Source organism: Periplaneta americana, chromosome 11 (genome assembly GCF_040183065.1).
Source record: "Periplaneta americana isolate PAMFEO1 chromosome 11, P.americana_PAMFEO1_priV1, whole genome shotgun sequence".
Classification (NCBI taxonomy): domain Eukaryota; kingdom Metazoa; phylum Arthropoda; class Insecta; order Blattodea; family Blattidae; genus Periplaneta; species Periplaneta americana.
The window spans coordinates 176,567,948-176,590,257 of NC_091127.1; the positions used below are offsets into that span (position 1 = coordinate 176,567,948).

The following is a 22,310-nucleotide window of genomic DNA, read 5'->3' on the forward strand; positions in this document are numbered from 1 at the left end:
TACAATATAATCGAAATATTGCTATCTTACATGTAAAGAAATGTAATAATAAACTGCGATAGAGACTTAAAAAGTGGGGGGGGGGGAGGAATTATCTACAAAATAGCAATGAAACTTTAAAATACGGTACCTACTTTGTAGTCCTAAATTTAACAAATTATTTATTAATTGATTCCAGAACAAGATACACAACAATTATTTTGTTGGTGGCATTTCTCAGTATGAATAGATCAGTAATTAGCACTTGGGCTTTAGCTTTGAACAACAGCATTATATAGAAAATAAAGTTTTAACCTGAACATGTTTTAACAAGTATACTAGATGTTTAACTTTACCTTATTGGGACATTTTCTCTTTTAAAATATTTTTGATTGAATAGTTCTGTAGTCCCAGTTGCCACATATAAAATACACTATATACCATAAAATCGCTAAACGGACATTCCCCATTTTCATCCCATACCCTTCAGTTGTACTGGGCCCAACGTATTTCTGTTTTTATATTTCTTAAAATTGTTTAAAATACGAAATAGCGAAACCACTGGTTCATGCATTCAAGAAGCATGTGGAGGGAACGGATTTATTAATGCTGATTTTTTCCTCTAGACCTTTTAAAATAAAATAAAGCTTTATTTTTTTTACGTAATATTAAGCTAGAAACACTGAGATGTAAATTTTATATTTTTGTTTCGGATAAAGGAGTTTAATATTTTTTTGTTATTGTTTAGTCAACTGTCTAAAGACAAGTTTGACATCAATAAGGCATCACTCATGAGGCAACTAAGCCGGAGATAATGTGGTAGAGTGGCCAGTTCCTTTCCTCCTCCATTGCATATATCACTGACAGGTAATATATTACATTAGTCAGACTTCAGATGTATACAAACAATTGTTCCTCCTCTGATACATATCGTCAAGTGAGATGTACTGCCTGATATATCAGCCAGAACCTCAATCAGAGGTAAAATATTTTTTATCATATAAAAGTTCAATTCACTAAAATTCTTATTGGTAGTTGGTTTAATAATTCATTAATTTTTATTAATAACTAGATTAGTAGTTGGATTAATAGATGTGATTTTATTTTTTCAAAGGAGAAATGTGGAATAAAGTGACATTTAAATCACCACAAAACATTGCTGCTTATGTTAAAAATGCAGCAAAACAAAATAAGTTAAAATATGTATAATTTATATATCTTTTGTATATAGGCACTACAATTTAAATTTCGGTTCGCATTTTTCAGTGCCTATAAAATCATACCTTCCTTTGGTACGGTAGTACAATTCTGAATGTTTACCCCTATATTTTAAAGTGTCTACTCATTAGTCGTTAGAAAGGCTATAATCAGAGCCAAATAATATTTTCAAATACATGTAACTATGTTTCGAAATACCGGTACAAGTTCTTATTAATTTCTATTTCTAATAATGCAGTTTCGTAATGTTGCACAAAGTTGCAGTGATTGGGATGTAGTGCAAATATAGATACAAATAAATTAGCCTAGTAATGTAAAGAAAGTCCCAGAATTTCAAGATACCGTAAAGTGGGGTGACTTTGAACGCTGAGGTGACTTTGAACAGTAATGTAGCGCCTTTCTAAATTGAATGCTGTACCCAACTGCGAAAAAACTGTTTAAGTTGTCAATAAATTAGTTCAGTTTTTTCGCAATTGGTTACAGCATTTAATTTAGAAAGGCGCTACATTACTGTTCAAAGTCACCTCGGCGTTCAAAGTCACCCCACTTTACGGTAACCAAATCGATTTCTTATTTATACATTTATGCAAATAGAGTACTGAATATAATTTAAAAGTAAATTGCCATCCCTATGAAATAACAATTTAAAATGCATGCTCTTATGACAAGTTCAAACATCGAAGAGAACAGTACAACCTAAGACAAAAAGTTCCAAATTTATCAACAGCTGTCATACATTAAACATTAAAGCATCATGACCTTTCCATACTGAGTTTTGAATGCTTCCGAAATTTCCAAACGTTGAACTATTCCTCTTCTGGCCAGGACATCAATAATGGATTGTTCATCTGTTCCAAACCCTTTCATTGCTTTTCTGAGTGTTGCTGCATCAGCGTTAGCATCGAATGGCTCTGCTGGGTACACAGTAGGAGTGCACTGAAACAGAAATCCTTGAATGTGAACAAGATAAAAATACATTATGCAACGAGCCTATAATGGTAGTAATTAAGACGCGAGTATGTTTATGAAACGAGCGCAAGCGAGTTTCACAATTTCATACGAGCGTCTTAATTACCATTATAGTCAAGTTTCATACGACTTTTTATGCTCGACCATATTTCTAACTTGAAATTATTCATAAGTATTCATGTTATTCTTATCTGAGGAGCAGAACTGACCTTGTGCAATACCTCGTAAATTGTGAGATGTGCGCGGACGCGAAAGTATTGATTTTTTCCGAGAAACAAATGTCGACATTGACCTTGATATAATCTAGAGTGTAAAATAAACAATCTTGATATAACCTTGAAATTGAATTAGACATTGAAAAACGAGGTGACAAATTGAATTTATTTGAATATTATTTACAATTAACGCTAATTATTATAGTAACAGAACTGACTTTATTCCAAATATAGGTGATTTATTGTTGTCTTTCGATTGCATATCAGAGAATAATCGATACTTGCGCTTTCATTATGCTACAATGGTATTTTCTGATTGGTGGAACACCTGAACTTTAATGAGGTCCATTAAAGGGCTGCTACCAGGTGTATAATTACTACATTTCGGCATGGTCGAGCATAAAAATACTTTTTACATGGACTGTCATTAAAAAAAAAATACCTGTACAATTGTTAAATTTAAACTTCACCATGTCACATATTAGCTTCAAACCAAAATCTTAACAATATACCATACTGTGAACATAAAGAATCTTATCTTATTCTGTAATTGAATTTCTCGTTTTTACGTCACCAAATCATACATGCACAGTCCTCATTTGTAATTAGCCTACACTAGCCATAACATGGCAATTATGTTTGTCGCATCTTTTCAACAAGTGACACTTAAAAAAGAAAACCTTCCTTTCGAACTCTGACAGCTGCTGGCAGATAATTATATGCTTATGAATAATTGATTAAATGGCGATCTTACTCGTGTTAATTATGTAAGCATGTGCGGCTCACAGCTGTTTCGGTGCTACTTGACACCATCCTCAGAGCCTACTAGATCTCGGCGCTATCTCCATCTAGTAACATCCTTTTTAGATTAACGTACTACCTTCCTTCCCAAAGTTTTTGACGCCAAGTCCTTGTTTTGAACAATAGAGGACACTACTATTTCCAAATGTTCAGTTGACATTGCTTGAAGTGTTGATTGTGACGTAGTTTGGAACAATCTGTACAATGAAACTGACTACAAGGGTGTAAAAAAATATGAAAAACTGTGCAAGGTTGTGCAAATTGTTTTAACTTTGCCCCACAACAATGCAACAGACGAAGGAGTATTCAGTCTTATCCGACAAAATAAACACAGTTCCGTTCCAGCATGAAAATGGACAGAACACACTCTTCTTCTCTTACATGTTGCAAAATGAATTATGGGGGGAAATGTTATGAACAGGAATTTCATGAGAAATTCTTACAGAAAGCTAAGTGTGTCACTGACAACTACAATAAAAGTAAATCTCACAAGTAAACTGATTCTTCTTTGAAGTTACTACTTTAAATACCAATTAATTCAATGTCAGCCTTTTTTTTATCCTTCGTCAGCTTCTGTAGATACAGATATCAGCTTTTCCTAGATTTGAAACTTGCCAGACCTGTATTACTTAAGAACAATAAATAAATTATACTGAAATTACCTTGAATGGGTAGTACTGTTGAGAACTCATGATTGCACCTCGCCAGAACCTAAAATACAAAATAAGATGGTACATAATTAATAATTTTAAGTTCACTAGATGTCATCATTATCATCATTACTACTGTTAGATCAGTTGGTCAGAATGTGGTGCCGATCACACCATCTCATTCTAGTGCCGAGATTAAGAAAGCATGGAACTCTACCTCTATGCCAAACCAAGCACCTTCACAGAATAGCTAGATATAGGCAATACTGGTAGGCCTACCTTTACAATTTATATTGCAGACATCAAATTTCCTTTTTTTTATTCAAGGTCCTTAAAGGTAATATAACTTGTAATTGTTTCATAAACATCAGCTTTTATGTTTTATGAATCAAGAATGTTTTTTTTTCAATAATGATGGAGATTTGTTTAATCTACAGTATATTAGCAAAAGGGGGGGGGGATCATCGTGCTAACCACACGATTCCTCCATTCTGGTTGGATGATCGTTCACCTCTGCTTCGGCATGTGGACGTGAGGCCAGCAGTCGGCTGGTCGGTCTAGGCCCTTCGCGGGCTGTAGCGCCACGGATAATTATTATTATTATTATTATTATTATTATTATTATTATTATTATTATTATTATTATTATTATATTAGCAAAAGCCATCAAAAAGAAGTTTAAATGTTCAAAATGTCTACCGCATGTCTGTATACTATCAGCATTTTGAAGTGTTGTCACATAACTTTTTTCAATAAGATTAAGAATCCTTTCCTCCAATTCATCAGTTCTGCTATTGATAGGTCGACGGTCGAAGGCGTCCATGTATACGTCAAAATATTTTGTTGGTTCGGCAGATGGCAATTAAATATTTCGATATGCAGACGTCTCATTCTAACTACACTACACAAGTTTATTAAGCGAGACGTAAACCTATGCTATCTCAATGTGATAAAGCCTCCGCTATATAATTACTATAACAATTAAATTTCTTTATCACCGGAACTAACAATTATGGCCCACTATATTAGGCCGCCGTACGGTATTATTTAATTTATAAACATAATAAGCAAGATATCTTAACTCTAGATAACAAAATTGATATTGGTCTTTAGAAATAAGGCAAAATCGAGGCTACTGGTAACTTTCTTTTTGTTAGATCCTGAATTCATCCCTAAAGCAAATCAATTATCACGTATTACTGTATAGCATGTAGTGTGCTTGTGTAAATGGACTTTTTTTTTTGTATGATATTTCTTGTAACTACGTAGCTCCTGCCAATTTCTTACAAATCATTCGTATCCAGTGAGTTAATTAGTGCTAAGTCAATCGTAACATTCTCTTTTGCGATGACATTAATGGACCGTACACTTCAGAGAACGCTACGAAGACTAAAACAAGGAAGTGACTCGCGAATCATTGTTTGAAGAACGGTGCTCAGTTCACTCCAGCGAATGTATTACGTTAAAATGTCTTAACATTTTATCACTTTCCAAAGAAATATAAACAACGCCCATACATTTATGGTTTTATTATTTTTGTTGTAATCATTCCACTGAAGACAGAGATAACTTATCACTTCCACCTCCTTCCACTCGTCTTAGGTTTCGTCCCAGTTAATTTTATTTCACGGGTAAAAGACACCTGAAGACTCTTATCACATTGTACCAGAAAACTTACTTTGTTGGACTCAGATCTTCACTGAGGACAGCAAATGCGCTTGGCATTCGGTGAGCCTGTCCCCACATTTTATTTTTCATTAACTTGATCGTAATTTATGATCGTTCCCAGAGTAAATTGGCTTGACATTCCTTTGTTAAATTTCACGCCTTAACTCAACGCGTTACAACGTCAACAGCAGGTCTATTTGTTTTCAGTACCTCGACACTACAGATGCTTATGTATGATCCGGATTCAAATCCTGAAAAGTCTCATCGTATTAAATTTATGATTCACAAAAGTGGTAAAGGGGTATGCTTTTGCAGTGTTTTAGCGCTATTTATCATCCGTTAAATGTCAAATCTTACTAAAGAAATTAAGCTAAAATAATGTAAAACAATTTACAAAGATGCAATTATTGTTGCAGATAAACTTCTATAAAAATAGCAACAATTCAACTTCTTCCCGGAATTATTATAATTATTATTTTATTTATTTTGCGATATGAGCTATAATGCTAACATATTATCATAACAGTTCACGTTCTAAAGCCAAATACCGAAAAATGTAATTTTAGTTTCGGCAGGATTTCCTACCAGTGGGTGGAATGCAAGTCATAAAAGATTTGCTAGGAAAAGAATGACACTTGAAGGAACCTTGTGCAAAAATGTATTGTGTTTAATTTTGTACACACCTATTTTCCAACTTAAATGTAACTTTTTTTTTTTTTGTATTATGAGTGAAAGAGCATAAAAAGATAACAAAAGAGAAGAGTTTTATCATTCCGGATGTGAAGCAAAAAATACTTCATACATGAATGATGTTCTACATCCACAGTGAATTGGCGTGTTCGTTTGATACGTCAATGATCTTGTCCATTATTATCTAAGCTTAATATGAAGTCAGCAGTTAGTCAACAGTATGACACAGCGAGTCTTTCTGGGAAATCTGTTAGTCAACAGTTGCCGCAGGTAAACATTCCTCAAACTGAAGTACAATAGGTCTACCGGTACACGAAGTATCATTCTATAATCCCTTTATTTAATTTACAGAACAGCTGTCGTGCATCATCACTGACGCACTTAGGGCCGAATTCATAGTCAACACTTATCGTAAGGAAACCCTTAAGCAGTTGCTTATAATAATTCCCAATTCATAAATCCCACTGAAGCGAACACTTAGGCCTATTCAAATAAGCCAGCTTGTCAGCTTACTCAAGTGTTTCCTCATACAGTAGCGTGCAAATTAATCCGAACACGACATATTTTTACATTTTCTGTCATTGTTGGCCTCACAGCTGCTCATACCGTAGTACGTGTAATTCCATTGTTGAAGGTCTGTCGTTATTTTTTTTATAATATGTGACATTTTGCCTGTCGTTTTGCACTTATAAGCATTTCAGTTGTGTTGAAGACTTAATACTGCAATCCTGTGTACATTCTGTCGTCTTCACAAATGGATACAACTCCACGAAAACGGTCTAAAATTATAACATTAGCAGAGCATTCTTCTATGACACAGAGGCAAATTGCTGCAGAATGTCACATCGGTTTGGCTACTGTTAATTCGATCATAAAACGATACAGGGAGACTGGATCCATCACACCCCAGAAAAAAGGAAACTGTGGCCGGAAAAGGAAGACTTCACCTGCAGATGATCGTTTGTCAGGAAAAGTAAATTAAATCCTAGACTAACTGCTGTCGACTTAACCCGCGAGTTAATGGCTACCACTGGGGCGAATATTCACGTCACAACAGTGCGGCGTAGGCTTTTGGAAGCTGGACGAAGGGCTCGTAAGCCTATTAAGAAGCAACTGCTAACCCCTGTTATGTGCAAAAAACGCGTAATGTGGGCAAAATTACATCAACACTGGACAGTGAATGACTGGAAGAATGTACTTTTTTCAGATGAGTCTCATTTCGAGGTCCACGGCCACCGTGTTTCTTACGTACGGAAAGGATCCGAAAAAGTAACAGCAGCTCATCTCCAACAAGCACCCAAATACCCCCCTAAAGTAATGTTTTGGGGTTGTTTTACACATGAAGGGCCTGGAGCATTAATACCTATCAAGGGAATGATGAATTCTGACAAATATATTCACTTATTGGAAACCAGAATCGTACCCCAGCTGCAAAAATCATTTCCGGATGGCAGAGGTGTGTTCCAACAAGACCTGGCACCATGCCATACGTCTCGAAGAACTACAGAATTCTTCAACAAGAAGAATATTCAGGTACTCCCCTGGCCAGGCAACTCACTCGACATCAACCCCATTGAGAACTTGTGGTCAATTTGCAAAAGAAGAATGCAAAAAATGGATTGTTCTACAAAGGAGATGATTTCTGCCCTCATTGGTGTATGGTTTCGCGATGAAGAAATGAAGAATATTTGTGGGAAATTAGTGTAATCCATGCCAAATCGTCTCAGAGCTGTTATTAGGAACAAGGGAGGCCACATAGATTACTGAGATATGTCTTAGATCCTTTTTTTTTATCCCGTTTGAGTGTTTTTGCATAAGTAATTACGTTGTTCGGATTAATTTGCACGCTACTGTATGCATTGTAATCAGCTGATTCGGTATATAATAGATGATGATTATGATTTTATTGAATTTATTGAGTTCTATAATGAAAATTAAAATGAAAATGAGTTTCGGCAAAACAATATATATATATATATATATGTCAGAAATATGGAAAACCCTTTAGAGATGTACAATGACCAACAATAAAATTTATGAGGAGATACAGTTTCGACAAGAACACTGTTGTGAATATTCTGGTGTGTCTAATTGAAATTCACAATACAACCATGAGGCTTACCGATTTCACCACTGCTGAAAGTATTGGTTACTTTGAGGTTTTATGCTACATCATCATTTCAGGTATATTTAAGCGGCATTTTTTTCGAAAAATATTCACGTTCCAACAAAGTGTTATTTGCATTTTTGTTTGTATTCTACCCAAATAATAAGCTGTTAAAATTTGCGTAATTATATCACTTCCACTTTCTTTAGCATAAAAATAACTGAAAAATAAATTACAATGATTTACTTACAGGAATATTTCCGGAGTTTGCATTAAACTCAACTGTAATTTTGTCTCATATCACTTTCTTCTTTCGAAGAGAACAATTATCAGATTTTTTACTTTCGATGATGTTTCCATATGTTATAACTAGTTATCTTAGCTCACTTCTTTCTTTTTCTGTAAAATTCTTTCTCGACATTTTGTACAATTTTTAGCTCTATAATACTTACTTCTGCATTTGTACACGATAATAATGCCGATTTAACAATTTGAAGACGCTGGAAAACAATTGAATGTAGGAAATGTTGCCATATTTCTTTCGATGTCAAGGGAATGCTCAGGGCAAATGAAAGAGTAGTGTCTCTGCAATACGATCTAAAATAACTGCTAAGGAAACGCTCACTACTTAAGTGTTTCCTCATTTTATAAGTGACGACTATGAATTTGACCCTTAGTGACCAATTTTTAAGTCACCAGTACTTCTTGGATCTAATTTTGAACCTGCATGTAGCTATGAACTGGTCCTACGCATCAATAACCGTAACCTTTTGAATAGCATGATTTTTTAGACACAGATTTAACTACCCGGTTGTCATTCCATGCTACGAACAGAATATCATGACATACTTTTCCGCTATTGATTCCGCACCACACTACACGTTCTGAATCTTAATTAGGCTAGTTTATGCATTTTCTCGCCCACTGCGACATGGGTCGTCGCAGCATTAGGCAGATGTTTCTGTTGTTTAGCTATGCAAGTCATGAATTATTTCTGTGTGTGAGAAGGTCTCCTTTCTTACACAAGAGTCTTCACGGCAAATAAACTGATTTGTTCTCAGTTTTGACTACCTGTAGGCCTAATGGTATTTATTTTTAAAGTTATCTAAAATGTGTTAATTTCAGTGGCCTATAGTCAAAATAATTTGTTTACAGTATATACAATTCGTTCAAAAATTATCTCCTAAGAGCAGACGTAAGACTAATTATTGGCTTCACGAAGATACACTATAGATATCCTACAAACAAAACTCAGCTCGGACTCCTCGCGGCGCGCATGTTATGCCCCCCTTTTATTTTCCTGCAGTAGGTTCGAGAGCATGCTGGAAGCCACCGGCGTGGCTCAGTCGGTTAAGGTGCTTGCCTGCCGGTCTGAAGTTGCGTTTGGGCGCGGGTTCGATCCCCGCTTGGGCTGATTACCTGGTTGGGTTTTTTCCGAGGTTTTCCCTAACCGTAATGTGAATGCAAGGTAATCTATGGCGAATCCTCGGCCTCATCTCGCTGTCACCAATCTCATCGACGCTAAATAACCTAGTAGTTGATACAGCGTCGTTAAATAAAATAAAAAAAAAACATGCTGGACATGGGAGCATACGTCATCTGTGCGAGACAGTCACGCTCTCAGGTTTCTGCGCACCGAGTTTTCCTTGTTGGATGCCTATAGTAGCTGAAAGAGTGCCATGTAAATTTACGTCCAATACAAACCTACCAATAACTTACGTGGTTAATAGTAAAAAAAATAATAATAAATACATTTTCATAAAAATAAACGCTATTTCCCATAGACATTTGAATTCATGGTAAAAACTGCTCTCAGTGAAAACTTTAACGCCAAGATATGAGCAGAAAATAACGTATAAAAAAGTAGTTTTATGCATACAGCTTCAGAGACAATTTGCAGGTAGCAGATTTTGAGCAAATCGTCATTTTGTGTATTTTTCTCACAAATACCTATGACTTAAACATTACAAAAGACCCGAGAAAAAGAACGGTAGATGAATCTTTAATGCTAACACGTCAAATCACACTACCATGCCGATCATCCAATTTTTGGCCGAAAAATTAATTCCAGTCCCTCCCCACTCACCTTACAGTATTCCCCAGATTTGGCACCTAGTGACTTCTGGTTGTTTCGTAAATTAAAAAGTGTCATTAAAGGAAAATGTTTCGATTGTGATGAAGACAATTTAATTAGCGTTATAAAGGAATTACAGTAATTTTACGAGAGTCTCCAACAATGCCAGAACCGCTGGAATGACCCGTGTGCGTGCGCAGAAGGGGAGTATTTTGAAGAGGATTATGTTGCAAAACTCTAATGTGAAATACAGTGTATGCATATATGCCCATAGTTAAAAATAATCGTCTTAATTTTCGATCACACTTCGTACATCCGTTCGACAGTTCTGTCAAGTTTGTACGCTAGTAGTTCTCATTGTTGAAAGAAAAAGTGAAAGTCAGTTGAGTTGGCAATTCCGAGAGTTATGAATGAAATGTCTTGCATTATCGTGTTCTGACATAAACGATGTGACTAGATTTGCAGTTAACTCGAAGCGGAAATAATAAAAAATTGTATCAAATCAAGTGTTACGCGAACTATTTGGAGTTGCATTTATACATGGTGTGGCAATAAAGAAAAGCTCAATTTACAATGTTGTGAACGTTGTGTTAAGTTCTCGCGAATGCTTCCATAAACAGATTACTGGTATATTACGAAATATCGTAGAAACAAAACATTCGGCTCTTAAAAATAACACTGAAGAATTTTTTGCTCGAGCATTAGTGAAACTCAAAACGGATAAGTTAAGTCTGTTTCTCAAATGAGATCAGTGAATGCAACGGCATCATATTTATAGCTAGTTAACGTAATGCGAAAAAAGAAAAACCTCAGGTGGGGAATTGTTACTTCCGGTGGCTAAGAATATATGAATATTTATATCGTAGTTAGAACCACGTTCGGAGAAAATGTAGGAAAGAAGTTAGATTTAATTCCTCTGCAACATTATTAATAATATTATTGCTAGCGAAGTAAAAAAAAATCAATTTATGAATAGGGTAAAAGCAACACCACCTGGCAAAAGTCTGCTTTTCATTTTACAAATTGGTGAATCAACGGACACTTAATCTTTCTCATCTCATTAATTTGTTTTTATTGGATAAGAGTATTGAAAATACCGGTAGTGCTGATGGGTGTCGAGCGATTTGTGGAAGATATAATATAGTTCTATAATGGTGTTTTTGCATGTGTTCGTGAGATGACTGAAGTGAACTACCAGATGCAATTTGGTGCACTGCTTTATACATATAGAGGTACTGGCTGCTAAGACTTTCAAAACAGTTTATTTCATAAACATTATCCATTAAATGCTAGATTGTAATGTTTTCCTTGCGATGAAATGGATAACGAACATAGGTCTAAGCAGTTCCTATTTCATGCAGAACTCTTTGACTCCTTACGGGGTAAATTCCTTGTTAAGGCTTCTCCAATTCTGAAAACAAGTTGTAGTCTTTTTAAGCGATTACAAGAGTCGGTACCGATACGTGGAACTGCTTTCACTGGCTTACATCGCAGGAATTTTAACAATTTAACTTAATATATCACTTATCTCATGCTCATAATAAAGTCAAAATAAGTCCACTGCTGTGGAGTAACGGTTAGCATCTCTGGTCGTGATTCAAATGGGCCCGGGTTCAAATCTCGGTAGTGACAAGTTACCTGGTTGAGGTTTTTTTCCCCTCAGAGATTTTTCTCACTAAATGAAGCAGAATTGCTGGGTAACTTTCAACGTTGGACCTAGACTCATTTCGCCATAATTTATTCAAATGTCACTGTCATCATTACCAGAACAGGCTGCGATGCAAGACGACGTCTTCTCCTCCGTAAAAAAGAGCTAAAGCAAATAATGGACAGTGAAGCTTTTTCGTTGATATTAATGTAGGCCTACAACTTAAGCCTGTAGGGCTGTACCATTGTGTTAATACAAAGTCCGATCAATATTGAGACTCGCTTAAATTTTGTTTGCTGACCGTAGATGAGGGTATAAATAGAAGGGAACCAACCAAGAACATCTTTCATAGGCCTACTCATCCACTATTAATACCGTAAAATCGTGTTAAGCACCTTTTCAGCCTTCTCACTGCATTACAAGTGCTATATGGAGGACAACGTTATAGGTATTAATAAAGATTGGTATTATTTTCCATAGGTAACAATTTTGATTGTTTTGTCTACACGACGCGACATAGCTGAAGTGTCCTCTTAATATTTATTTAATTGATGGTAACTTAATAAGAAAATGGCAAAAAATTAAGACAATCTTTGAGACACGGAATTAATGTTCATAATTTTATACATCTTGAAGATGGCTAAAACGAAGTCGAAACTAGTCAACTAGGTAATTTACAACTTAGTTTTTCATTTTAACATTATGAGAGTTGTTATTATAAGCCATATTTCTAAGCCATTTTAAATGCCCCTAAATCTCAGATTTTTTCATAAAAACTTCAATAATAAATTATAAGTCTTGTAATAAAATTTAGGGAAAGACTCTTAGTATAAGCAGCTAAAAACCATGTCGTAACGTTGCGAGAAATAATGGCAAACAGTAGGCCTACAGAAAAACTTGTGAAGTAATATGCAATAGGTCTATTCAAAATTCAAATATTAAGGTGGGCGGTGAAGATCACATTGTGGAAATTGATGAATCAAAGTTCGAGAAAAGAAAGTACTATAAAGGGAAATGTATCAAAGGTCAATGCGTGTTTGATGGAGCCAACTGTAGGCCTACTACCTGTACCAAATAATTTTCAAGAAATACTTGCTTTTCATGATTTCATTTAGAGTCTTGCCCAGAAAAGACTTACAAAGCGACTTTTGCGACACAAATGATAATACTGTACATTCGATATAGTTTCAATGTCTTGCTGAACACCTAATGGAGATCATTAACCGTTTTTTAATCATCTAATCAGCAACGGCTGAGGTTTTTCCAAATTATGAAAATCAATCTCTTATAAAACATTATTTTGGAAGTGATATCCATGACTTACAGAGCCATAAATAGCACATGAACTAACAAGAAATAAATTATGATATTGACTGGGCGTTTCAAAATTACATTTTGCAATACTTCATATTACATTGTTATAAATTCAAGAACACAAAAACATCGACATTCTAGAGAAATAAATGAGTATTTTTAATATAATTAGTGTCGCATAAAGAATAGCATTTAAAAGTGAACAATAAGTCATTTAATACATTGATTTACTTGATTTAAAGTAATCTAATAATTATTGAAATTATACGTTTCTTCTTTCTTCGCCTATCCAATCCGCCTTTCTGTATTGCCGAGATGTTACACATATGTTCAGAAATAATTAACTGCTTGTTACTTACCTTCACAAGTAACAGACTCGAAAGAAAATGAAGTGTGTCGAGAAATTTCCGCCTTACTTATCGTTCTTATGTCCAGAGTTCGTTGTGAAGTGAAGTAATGCACCGGATGAAGAAATCTTATTCACACAATCACACTTACGAAAGTTCCGTCAAATCCTAAACTTCCAACGCTACTTGACAGACCGGCAAGGCCACGCCCACAAAAAAAGTGTGACGTCCTATCGCGTACTGTACGAACATGCAACATAAAATAGCAATTAAAGATCTAGTAAATCAATGTGGATAATTTTACACCAAATGCAATTTATGAAAATAGAAATAAAACCTATCGTGTGGCGAACATTTTCGTGCATTATAATAGTGCCATTAATACATAATAATATCTCGATATACTCACAAAGTGTCACAGATCACAAATTCATCAAGGAACTCTTAATGTAGGTTACCCTTGTATTTAGATTGTGACGTCAGAACAATAACTGCACTTTTCGACTATAGAGGGCAGCATCGTAAAGGAATGGTATTTATCTTTGATGCCGTCAGTGTCAGTTTTAATGATAATGAATAGGCAAGGGTTCTGAGGTGGCAGTGACTTATAAATGATCTTGTGATAAAGATGAGTGTGATTCCCACAAACTTTTCGTAAAAGCAAATAAATTACCTATGTCTATTGTAGTTATAGAAATGAAGTTTTTGTGCCATCGGTAATAATGGCTTCGGGTTCCGAAGGAAGCAGAAGACCAAGAGGACTATGCACATGGTGTGTCAATGCTGTGAAATGGATTCCAGTAATATTTATTGTGACAATTATAATATGGTCTTACTACGCGTACGTGATTGAGTTATGTTCCCGTAAGTATTTTTTAATATTTGCCCTTATATTAAGAGTTGTATATTAAAAGAGATGAGGAGCAATGCTGCCAGATAAATTTTACATGGGCTATGCCTGTTATAAGTATTGTTTCAAACCATTTATGTGGTGAATAAGTACAAGAATACTTCAGACCATATACTGTTATCTTAATGTACTGGAGCTAGTGGAGTTTTTTCGTTCAGGATTCCTATTTATGGTATTGGTTTGCAAATGTACGAAGGAAGCGATTTTGTATGCTCATTCTGTGTGGTCGAAGGTGGAGAAGTGTATGTTAGTGCAAAAAATTGTGCGAGCTAGTTAAAGCAGCAAATTGAAGATTAAGTTCAACTACATTCCTTATACTCTGTAATATACTTTCATTTTTTATAATTGCATTGCATTCAGCTAGAAATAAGATACGGTACCTAGTAGATAGTAGTGATACTTGCCATGAACATAGTACTGTACATAAATGGGCAGACAAGAAAATGATGAGTAATATTGTATACATGAGAGGTTAGAAGTTCTGTTATATGAAACATATTTAACCTTGTTATATCTTTATATGCAGTTCTGCAGTCCATTATGAATAGCTATTGCTATTCCTATTGAAATCTGTGTTGTACTTCGTTGTTACTCCATGACATTTCAGTGATCACTATATTAATGCATTGTGAACACCTTGAAAGTTTTAGTAGCCTGATCCCAGTGTTTATTATGAAGCCAAAAATGAAACATGTAAGAGCCACTAAAAAGATTACTTACATTTTTTTTAATTACACATGTAATGGTTACAAGCTATATCGTTTTTTTCCTTTTATTAAATCATAAGGTACACAATATCCAAATTTTCTTTATAGGCCTGATTAGAAAAAAAGTAAAATAGGTTCTCGTCTATTCCAAAGTAACGGACGTGTCACTCAGACTTTGCATTGTAACTTAAAAATTCCATTGATTTTACATATGGGTCATTCCATGTCAATTCATCCAGACCATCTCACGCATTGTTTCCAACTTTGCTGAGACTTTGCATATGTGTTAGGCCTACATAACGTACCTCAGTGAAGTCGTTGAAGTAGAAGCCAGTAATATTATTATGAATGTAGTCGGATGTCAGCAGTTGAAAAAATTAAAAATAACGCCACAGTTTCAAATGTAATCATTGGGGGCCATATTCATAGACATTCTTAGCGTGGGCTTCCGGTGGATGATCAGCGAACTAACGTTTTTCGTATTCATAAACCAGTGTTAGCGATATGATATGATATGAATCCTGTACAAGTAATCAGTCAATAACCAGGGCTAGTTTAGCACGCTCATAGCGCGGGCTAGCGAAATGCCTATGCATAGCACCCTGGAATTTGATGAAATTAGCTGTGTAACTGAGATTTATATTGAGATTATAGAAATTGCACATTTAAATTATTATGACTTATACCTTTTTAAAGATTTTTTTTTATTTTTGCATTTATTGGAAATCAATTTTTTTTTCCAAAGTGTCACACCTTAGAAATTGCTGAAAACTATGTAGGCCTATAGTACCGGTAATGAGAATACAGTGCTATATCTGTAGACAAAATTATAATGGGGAAATAACAACTTACTTTTTGGCAGAGAAATATAGAAGTGTAAGGCACAACATTTCTCAAAATGTAACTTTTTGCAACTGAGACAGTTTGGCTTCAATTCTCTCTCTTGTAAGAATCTTGGTTTAACGTGTAGGTAGGCCTACTTCCTGTGGCTGTGCTGACATCAATTTGGCACAAAATGTTTGAAAATGGAACATCACAACTGTCATTGTTAGCAATTACTATTAGAGGAGAAAAATCCACTCTGGTGCCGGGGATTGATCTGTGCACATTACTGTGGAATCCCGGCCAGTCACTCAACTGAGTGTGCTCCTTGTATAATGTTAGTTGACTTAAATAAAATGTCAACATACATGCCCAACTTGGAGTCAGGCCACAAAAGGGAAAAACACTGGAGGAGGGGAGCTTGATCCGGTGCTGTGGATTGGACTTCGGCGTAGCTCAATGGTGAGAGTGCTTGGTACGTAGAACCAAGGACCCGGGTTCGATCCCCAGCGCTGGAGCGAATTTTTCTCCTCTAATATTAATTGTTACCATAACAGATATATTCTGTAGGACCAAAAAAATAATAATCTTTAGTGAATGTCATTGTTAGGCCAATAAAATGATGGAAAGGGCCCATGTTGATGCATGAATTTTATTGTAGCATCACCTTCTTCATAGTTAAGTTTTTTAATAAAACCCAGATACCACAAAGATTCATACACACAAGCAACATAAAAATTTGCCTTGAAATTTGGATTCACAACAGGTTTAAATGCGCCAAATATCACACTTTAGTAATCTCTTTGCTCCAATTTCATATGTAGAGAAAGGCACAAATTGATGTATGCAGGGTGTCCCAGGAATGGTTTTTGCATTTTTAAACCATTCAGCGAGATCATTTCTGTTTCCTCCTTTGTTGCTAAAAACAGTAATTTTCATGATATTCTCCTTACAAAAGTTGAACACTTGTGCTGCAGTGGTTATTTGTTCATTTAAATGGCCTTTGTGAACTGGCTTTGGTAACCATCCTTTTCAAAGTACCTCCATTTCCATCACAAGGAGATTTTTCATGGCTGGTAGCAAAAACTGACTATTTACATTTCATACCAAAGTCTGCTTCATGATTACATACATTAATGAAATTCTTGTGGTTCTTGGTGAATAGCCTAAAGAATGCTGGTGTAGCTGCAACAGTAATCCGTTAATTAAGATATGGCTAATTCCATGCGTGACTCACACTACTTTTGAGACAACACTTTCATTTTTACAGGTAATTTTAATAGTGTAGGAACAGCTAACAACAATATGACAATAGCATATAATTATTATCATGTCTTATTTTTTTCTATTTTTGTGCAATTGTTTATTTTTACAATGTCAGCAGTATACATCTTAAAACTTAAATGTGACTCACTCTACACAAAAGGAAATGAATTTTAAGAGGTGTTTAAAACTTTATATATCTTCCTCCTAGATATTCAAAAAAATATTCTGATATGAGTATGACATTCAGAAAGAAATGTAATTTACAAATAATAAACAAGAATACGAAAAATGAAATTGATTATTACACAAAACTCATTTTAGTGTGTGACTCTCACTACAGCTTCCTTGTGACTCACACTACACTTCCTGTTTGGGAGATGACTGATTCGATGTAGGCCAATATAAATGTGTACAATGACTGTTATTAATTATAAGTAAAAACTAACATTTTATTACTAGGCCTAAGCAGTTTAATATCTAAATCAGTCTTCCTAGCCCATTACATAATCTTTGAAACTATAATTAGAAAATACATATCTCATGCACTGATCAAACATTGGCTCTGGTAATTTGACTGTGATGTTATTCTTATCACTATCAGCTATATCATCCATCTGAGGCCATGAATATTTGTTGAACTCTTTGTCAAATCTCAGAAATTTTACTGTAATGAAAGAACAAGTTGACGAAACAACTTGTCCGACAAAGTGTTTGATTGTTTTCTTCCCATGAAATGGAACTAAAACCCATTCATCAATGTTGTATTCTCTTTCTGGTATGAGAGAAGGGTTGTTACTTTGCATTTCTGAACCACTGTGATTCACAACTTCGATTTTACCGGATATCAAGTCAACAATTTTATGCTGTTTAGGGTTTCTTGAAACAATGGCAGCTTTAATTTTGTAGGGCGAAATTTTCTCATAGAAGTGCATTTTACGTGTTTCAGGGATATTCACAATTTCAGTCCATTTGGAGCCCAAACCTTGTCCAACTCTGTGACATATATAATTTAATTGAAGATTAATTGGGATAACTTATATGTAATTTTACTAAAGCTTTATGAAATCTTAGTTTTTATTGGAGCTCTTTCTTTAATTTTCAGGAACGGTGACGAACAATGTAGAAAGAGGTGAGTACAACCACAATATTGTAATGTTGGTACTAGGAATTTTTTTTAAGATTCTGTGAGTTCTTATGTCAACATTTGCATCATTGATAGAATTTTGGTACTAGGAATTTTTTTTAAGATTCTGTGAGTTCTTATGTCAACATTTGCATCATTGATAGAATTAAGCTGTTAGGTAAAACATAATTTATCGATTTAGATACTGATTTGCCTCAGGATGTGTCACAGATTGTTGCTGCTATTTTCAATATAATTGAAAGAAATAATGACAGGACTAGCCTATGGCAACCATAAAATTAAAATTTACATTCTGAAATCTTGGGGTAGTAATTGTTTAGGGTACCAGTATGTAACAGGAAGGTAATGCAGGCTTTAACTGTTTATACATAGGCTTTAAGTGCCTTGATTGATCATGTTTTGTACTTAGATTTCATATAATGAAACCTACGATCATATTTTATATTTAATAGGTCTCATTATATGAAATCTAAGTTCACAAAGTTTAACAAAATCAGGAATAAAGTGATTAAGCAAAGTCCAAGAAAGAATAACATTAAAATGTGTTATGCTAGTGATGCTATGTTGTTACATAGCAAGTTCGAAAGTCAAGTTTGCAGCGTCTTTTATCAATTTATGATTACCTCAGAAGAATGTAATATGAAAATGAGCAAACAGCTCACAAACTCAGTATGAAATAGTGATTTTGAAAGGTCTAGTATGAATATTTACTATGAAATGTAGGAAAAGTAGGCCTATCACTAAGCAGTTTTAATTCATCTACAGTGAAGTCGATTCAATGTTACTATTGAAAAGTTCACCATTGATGTTTAAGGATAACAGTCGATTTATTTGCAAAATTCACAAAGGAACTCATCTTAATGAATACTCTGTGTAGCAATGTTTCATGCATGTAATGAATCCAACATTTTTTTCCCCCCAAAAATTTTTCATTATTGTATAGTACAAATGTATGACATTGATTATTTTTACTCCCTTGCCCGAAATGTTTCATAAGATGAGAAGATTCATAAGATTCATTATATTTGGATTTTGTTTTTCATCGCAAACCATATAAGTTGCTTGCTGGTTTCGTGGTTTCCTTTCACTTGATAATTGCAAACTACTACATGAGGAATAATTGGTTGTGTTTTAATTTGAGCAATTTTTACGAAGTTTATTGATCTAATTTTTTATATGTTGTTGCTATTCCTCTGGAAGCAATTTCCAAGAACATTTTAAGAATAATTATTTTGCACAATAAAGACAAACCAAGATTTTAATGCCATGTCGCATTTTGTTCGGCGTTTTACAAATATTGCAGATTTGTTTATATGAGGGTCATTTCATAAATAATACACAGAGTGCCAGAACTGTGAAGTGGATGATATAACATCAATAAAAATTACATCAGTTGCAGTTGAAGGCTTGAGGAAGAAGCGTGTTTTGTTTCGTCCATAGCTTATTTGTATTTATGTAATGATAGCTAGAAATGGAGCCTACACGTGTCTCGGGTACTGTGACAATTGAAGATCAAAGATTGAATCTTTATATGGCAAAATCCCCCACAGAAATCTACACTTTCCACACTGCTTGGGTGGAGTTTGTGATAAGTTTACAGTGGATCGTACTACTGTTTCCTGTTGGACTACTCGTTTTCGTGATGCAGTGTCGGCAAGTTTCAGGAGGTCCACTGTGGACCAGATATTTACATTAAAACAAATCATGGCGAAATGCAAAGAAGGCAATATTGACTTGCATCTATTATTCATTGACTTCAAAAATGCGTATGACAGTATAAATAGGGGAGAGTTAGTGTCAGCAATGATACAATTGCAAATACCATTTAAATTAATAAGATTAACAGTGGAAACAATGAATAGAAATAAAAGCAGGGTCAAAATAGATTCAGAACTGTCAGACTTCTTTGAAATAAATAAAGGATTGAGGCAAGGGGATCCACTGGCCTGCCTTCTTTTTAATATAGCCTTAGAGAAGGTAGTGAGATCGACTGGAATACAAATAGGGAATACAATATTTCATAAATCAGCACAAATTCTAGCATTTGCTGATGATATTGTCATCATTAGTCGAAACCAGAGAACTTTATGTGAACATTTCTTAAATTTGAATGAAGCGGCACAGACGATGGGAATGGTAGTGAATATCCACAAAACCAAATATATGTTCACGGGGCAAGCAATATTACGAGGAGGAGAATGCCTTTGAGTACAAGAATATGAGTCTGAACGAGTCAAATACTTCGGATCAATTGTGTCGGCAGATAATAGTATGGATGCAGAAATTAAAGCAAGGCTATTAGCAGCAAATAGAAGCTATTATGGAATGGCAAGACTGTTTAGGTCTAGAATTCTCCAAAGGTCAACAAAGATCCAACTATATGAAACCCTAATAAAACCAGTATTATTATATGGAGCAGAAACATGGACCATGACGAAAGCAGAAGAAAATTCTCTTAGATCTTTCGAAAGAAAGATCCTACGTAGAATATTCGGTCCAGTAAATGACAGAGGTTTGTGGCGAAAGAGATACAGCAGCAAAATAGACAGAATGTTACATAATCGCCGCCATAAAATCCTCGAGAATAAAATGGTTGGGGCATGTAATGAGGAATACGGAGAATAACATCCCAAAAAATGTATTATTCAGTGAAACGTGGGGACACAGACGACCTGGACGACCCAAACTGAGATGGTTGGATGGTGTGACAGATGATTTGGCAAGAATGGGAATAAGAAATTGGAGAAGAAAAGTACAGGAGAGAGACGAATGGAGAAAGATTTTTGAAGAAGCCAACGCCCACTTAGGGCTGTAGCGCTGATGATGATGATGATGAGTGTCAGCAAGTTTGCGATGTCCAGGCATTTCTGTTTCTGTCCGATAGTCAAGCTGTGAAATTGTTCTCTTCAAATCATTTGTCACAATACAAAATACTGAAGTTGGTGAAATCCCCGTAGCTTCTGAAAGTTCCTCACATGTTACTCAATGATCTCCTTAAAGAGCATCCACCACAAATTTCATACTTTGTTCATGCGTTGATGTTTCCTGGTCTTGCATCATTGTTTAAGCTGACACGAAAACGAGTAGCCCAGCAAGAAACTGAACTACTGTCCACTGTAAGCTTATCACAAACTCCACTCCGCTGTGGATTTCTGTGGGTTTTACCACATAAAGATTCGATCTTTGATCTTCGTCACAGTACCTGAGACACTCTCTCTCTCACGAAATGTTTCATTAGGCTGTAGTTTCTTTTGTAACTTGAAACGTTAGCACTAATGAATACGGTATTTCTTGAAATCGTCTCTTAATTTCGCGTTCTGGCTGTTCGCTTATACATAAACATGTTTTCTGCAATAAAATATATAAACTGATCATTTTATGCCTCGTGATTAAACATGAACGCACCAACGTCAGAACTATGCACCTACTTATATTGTTTGTTCACTGTTGCAATGCATTGAATGTAATAGCGCCTGCCTTTACGTTGCGACGGTCAATGCGTGTGTGTTGGTCCACGTGGGCGCCAATCACGATGGTTGCTCTCTCCTTTCTCTGCCGCGTCGCCGACAAAGTCCGGATCGGTTAGCTCAGCTGGGACGCCAATACACGATGCTGTCCCACCGTGGAGATGATCTCTTTTCAGGGACACTGTGGTTTTGTGGGTGAAGGATTTTAATGTGATTTTTGTCGATCAGACGAACACAATGAGAAAAAAAACCATGGAGTAAAGTTCCACTAATCTGGTTTATTATGATCACGTCCCTACGTGAGTATGAACGAC

At 35.2% G+C, this 22,310-nt stretch overlaps 2 protein-coding genes across 6 annotated transcripts in view; one reads left to right on the forward strand and one right to left on the reverse strand.

Moving 5' to 3' along the window:
• The window catches only part of LOC138709636 (annexin B9-like), a 38,212-nt gene extending 24,035 nt beyond the window's left edge, over window positions 1-14,177 (reverse strand). Inside the window, exons 1-3 of one of the 2 annotated variants that reach the window (XM_069840546.1) lie at window positions 14,090-14,177; window positions 3,845-3,893; window positions 1,957-2,133 (exon numbers count right to left, since the gene is read on the reverse strand). In XM_069840546.1, the coding sequence (XP_069696647.1) occupies window positions 1,957-2,133; window positions 3,845-3,874 (207 nt within the window). In that variant the 5' untranslated portion in view covers window positions 3,875-3,893; window positions 14,090-14,177. Of the gene's footprint in view, window positions 1-1,956; window positions 2,134-3,844; window positions 3,894-13,692; window positions 13,919-14,089 lie in introns of those variants that run through there. The other variant, XM_069840545.1, reaches the window with a different exon arrangement.
• A 20-nt stretch (window positions 14,178-14,197) lies between these two features.
• The window catches only part of LOC138709634 (palmitoyltransferase ZDHHC20-B), a 142,283-nt gene continuing 134,170 nt past the window's right edge, over window positions 14,198-22,310 (forward strand). For all 4 annotated transcript variants that reach the window (XM_069840541.1, XM_069840543.1, XM_069840542.1 and 1 more), the window contains exons 1-2: window positions 14,198-14,544; window positions 18,488-18,514. In XM_069840541.1, coding sequence (XP_069696642.1) covers window positions 14,403-14,544; window positions 18,488-18,514 — 169 coding nt within the window. In that variant the 5' untranslated portion in view covers window positions 14,198-14,402. The remainder of the gene's footprint in view (window positions 14,545-18,487; window positions 18,515-22,310) is intronic.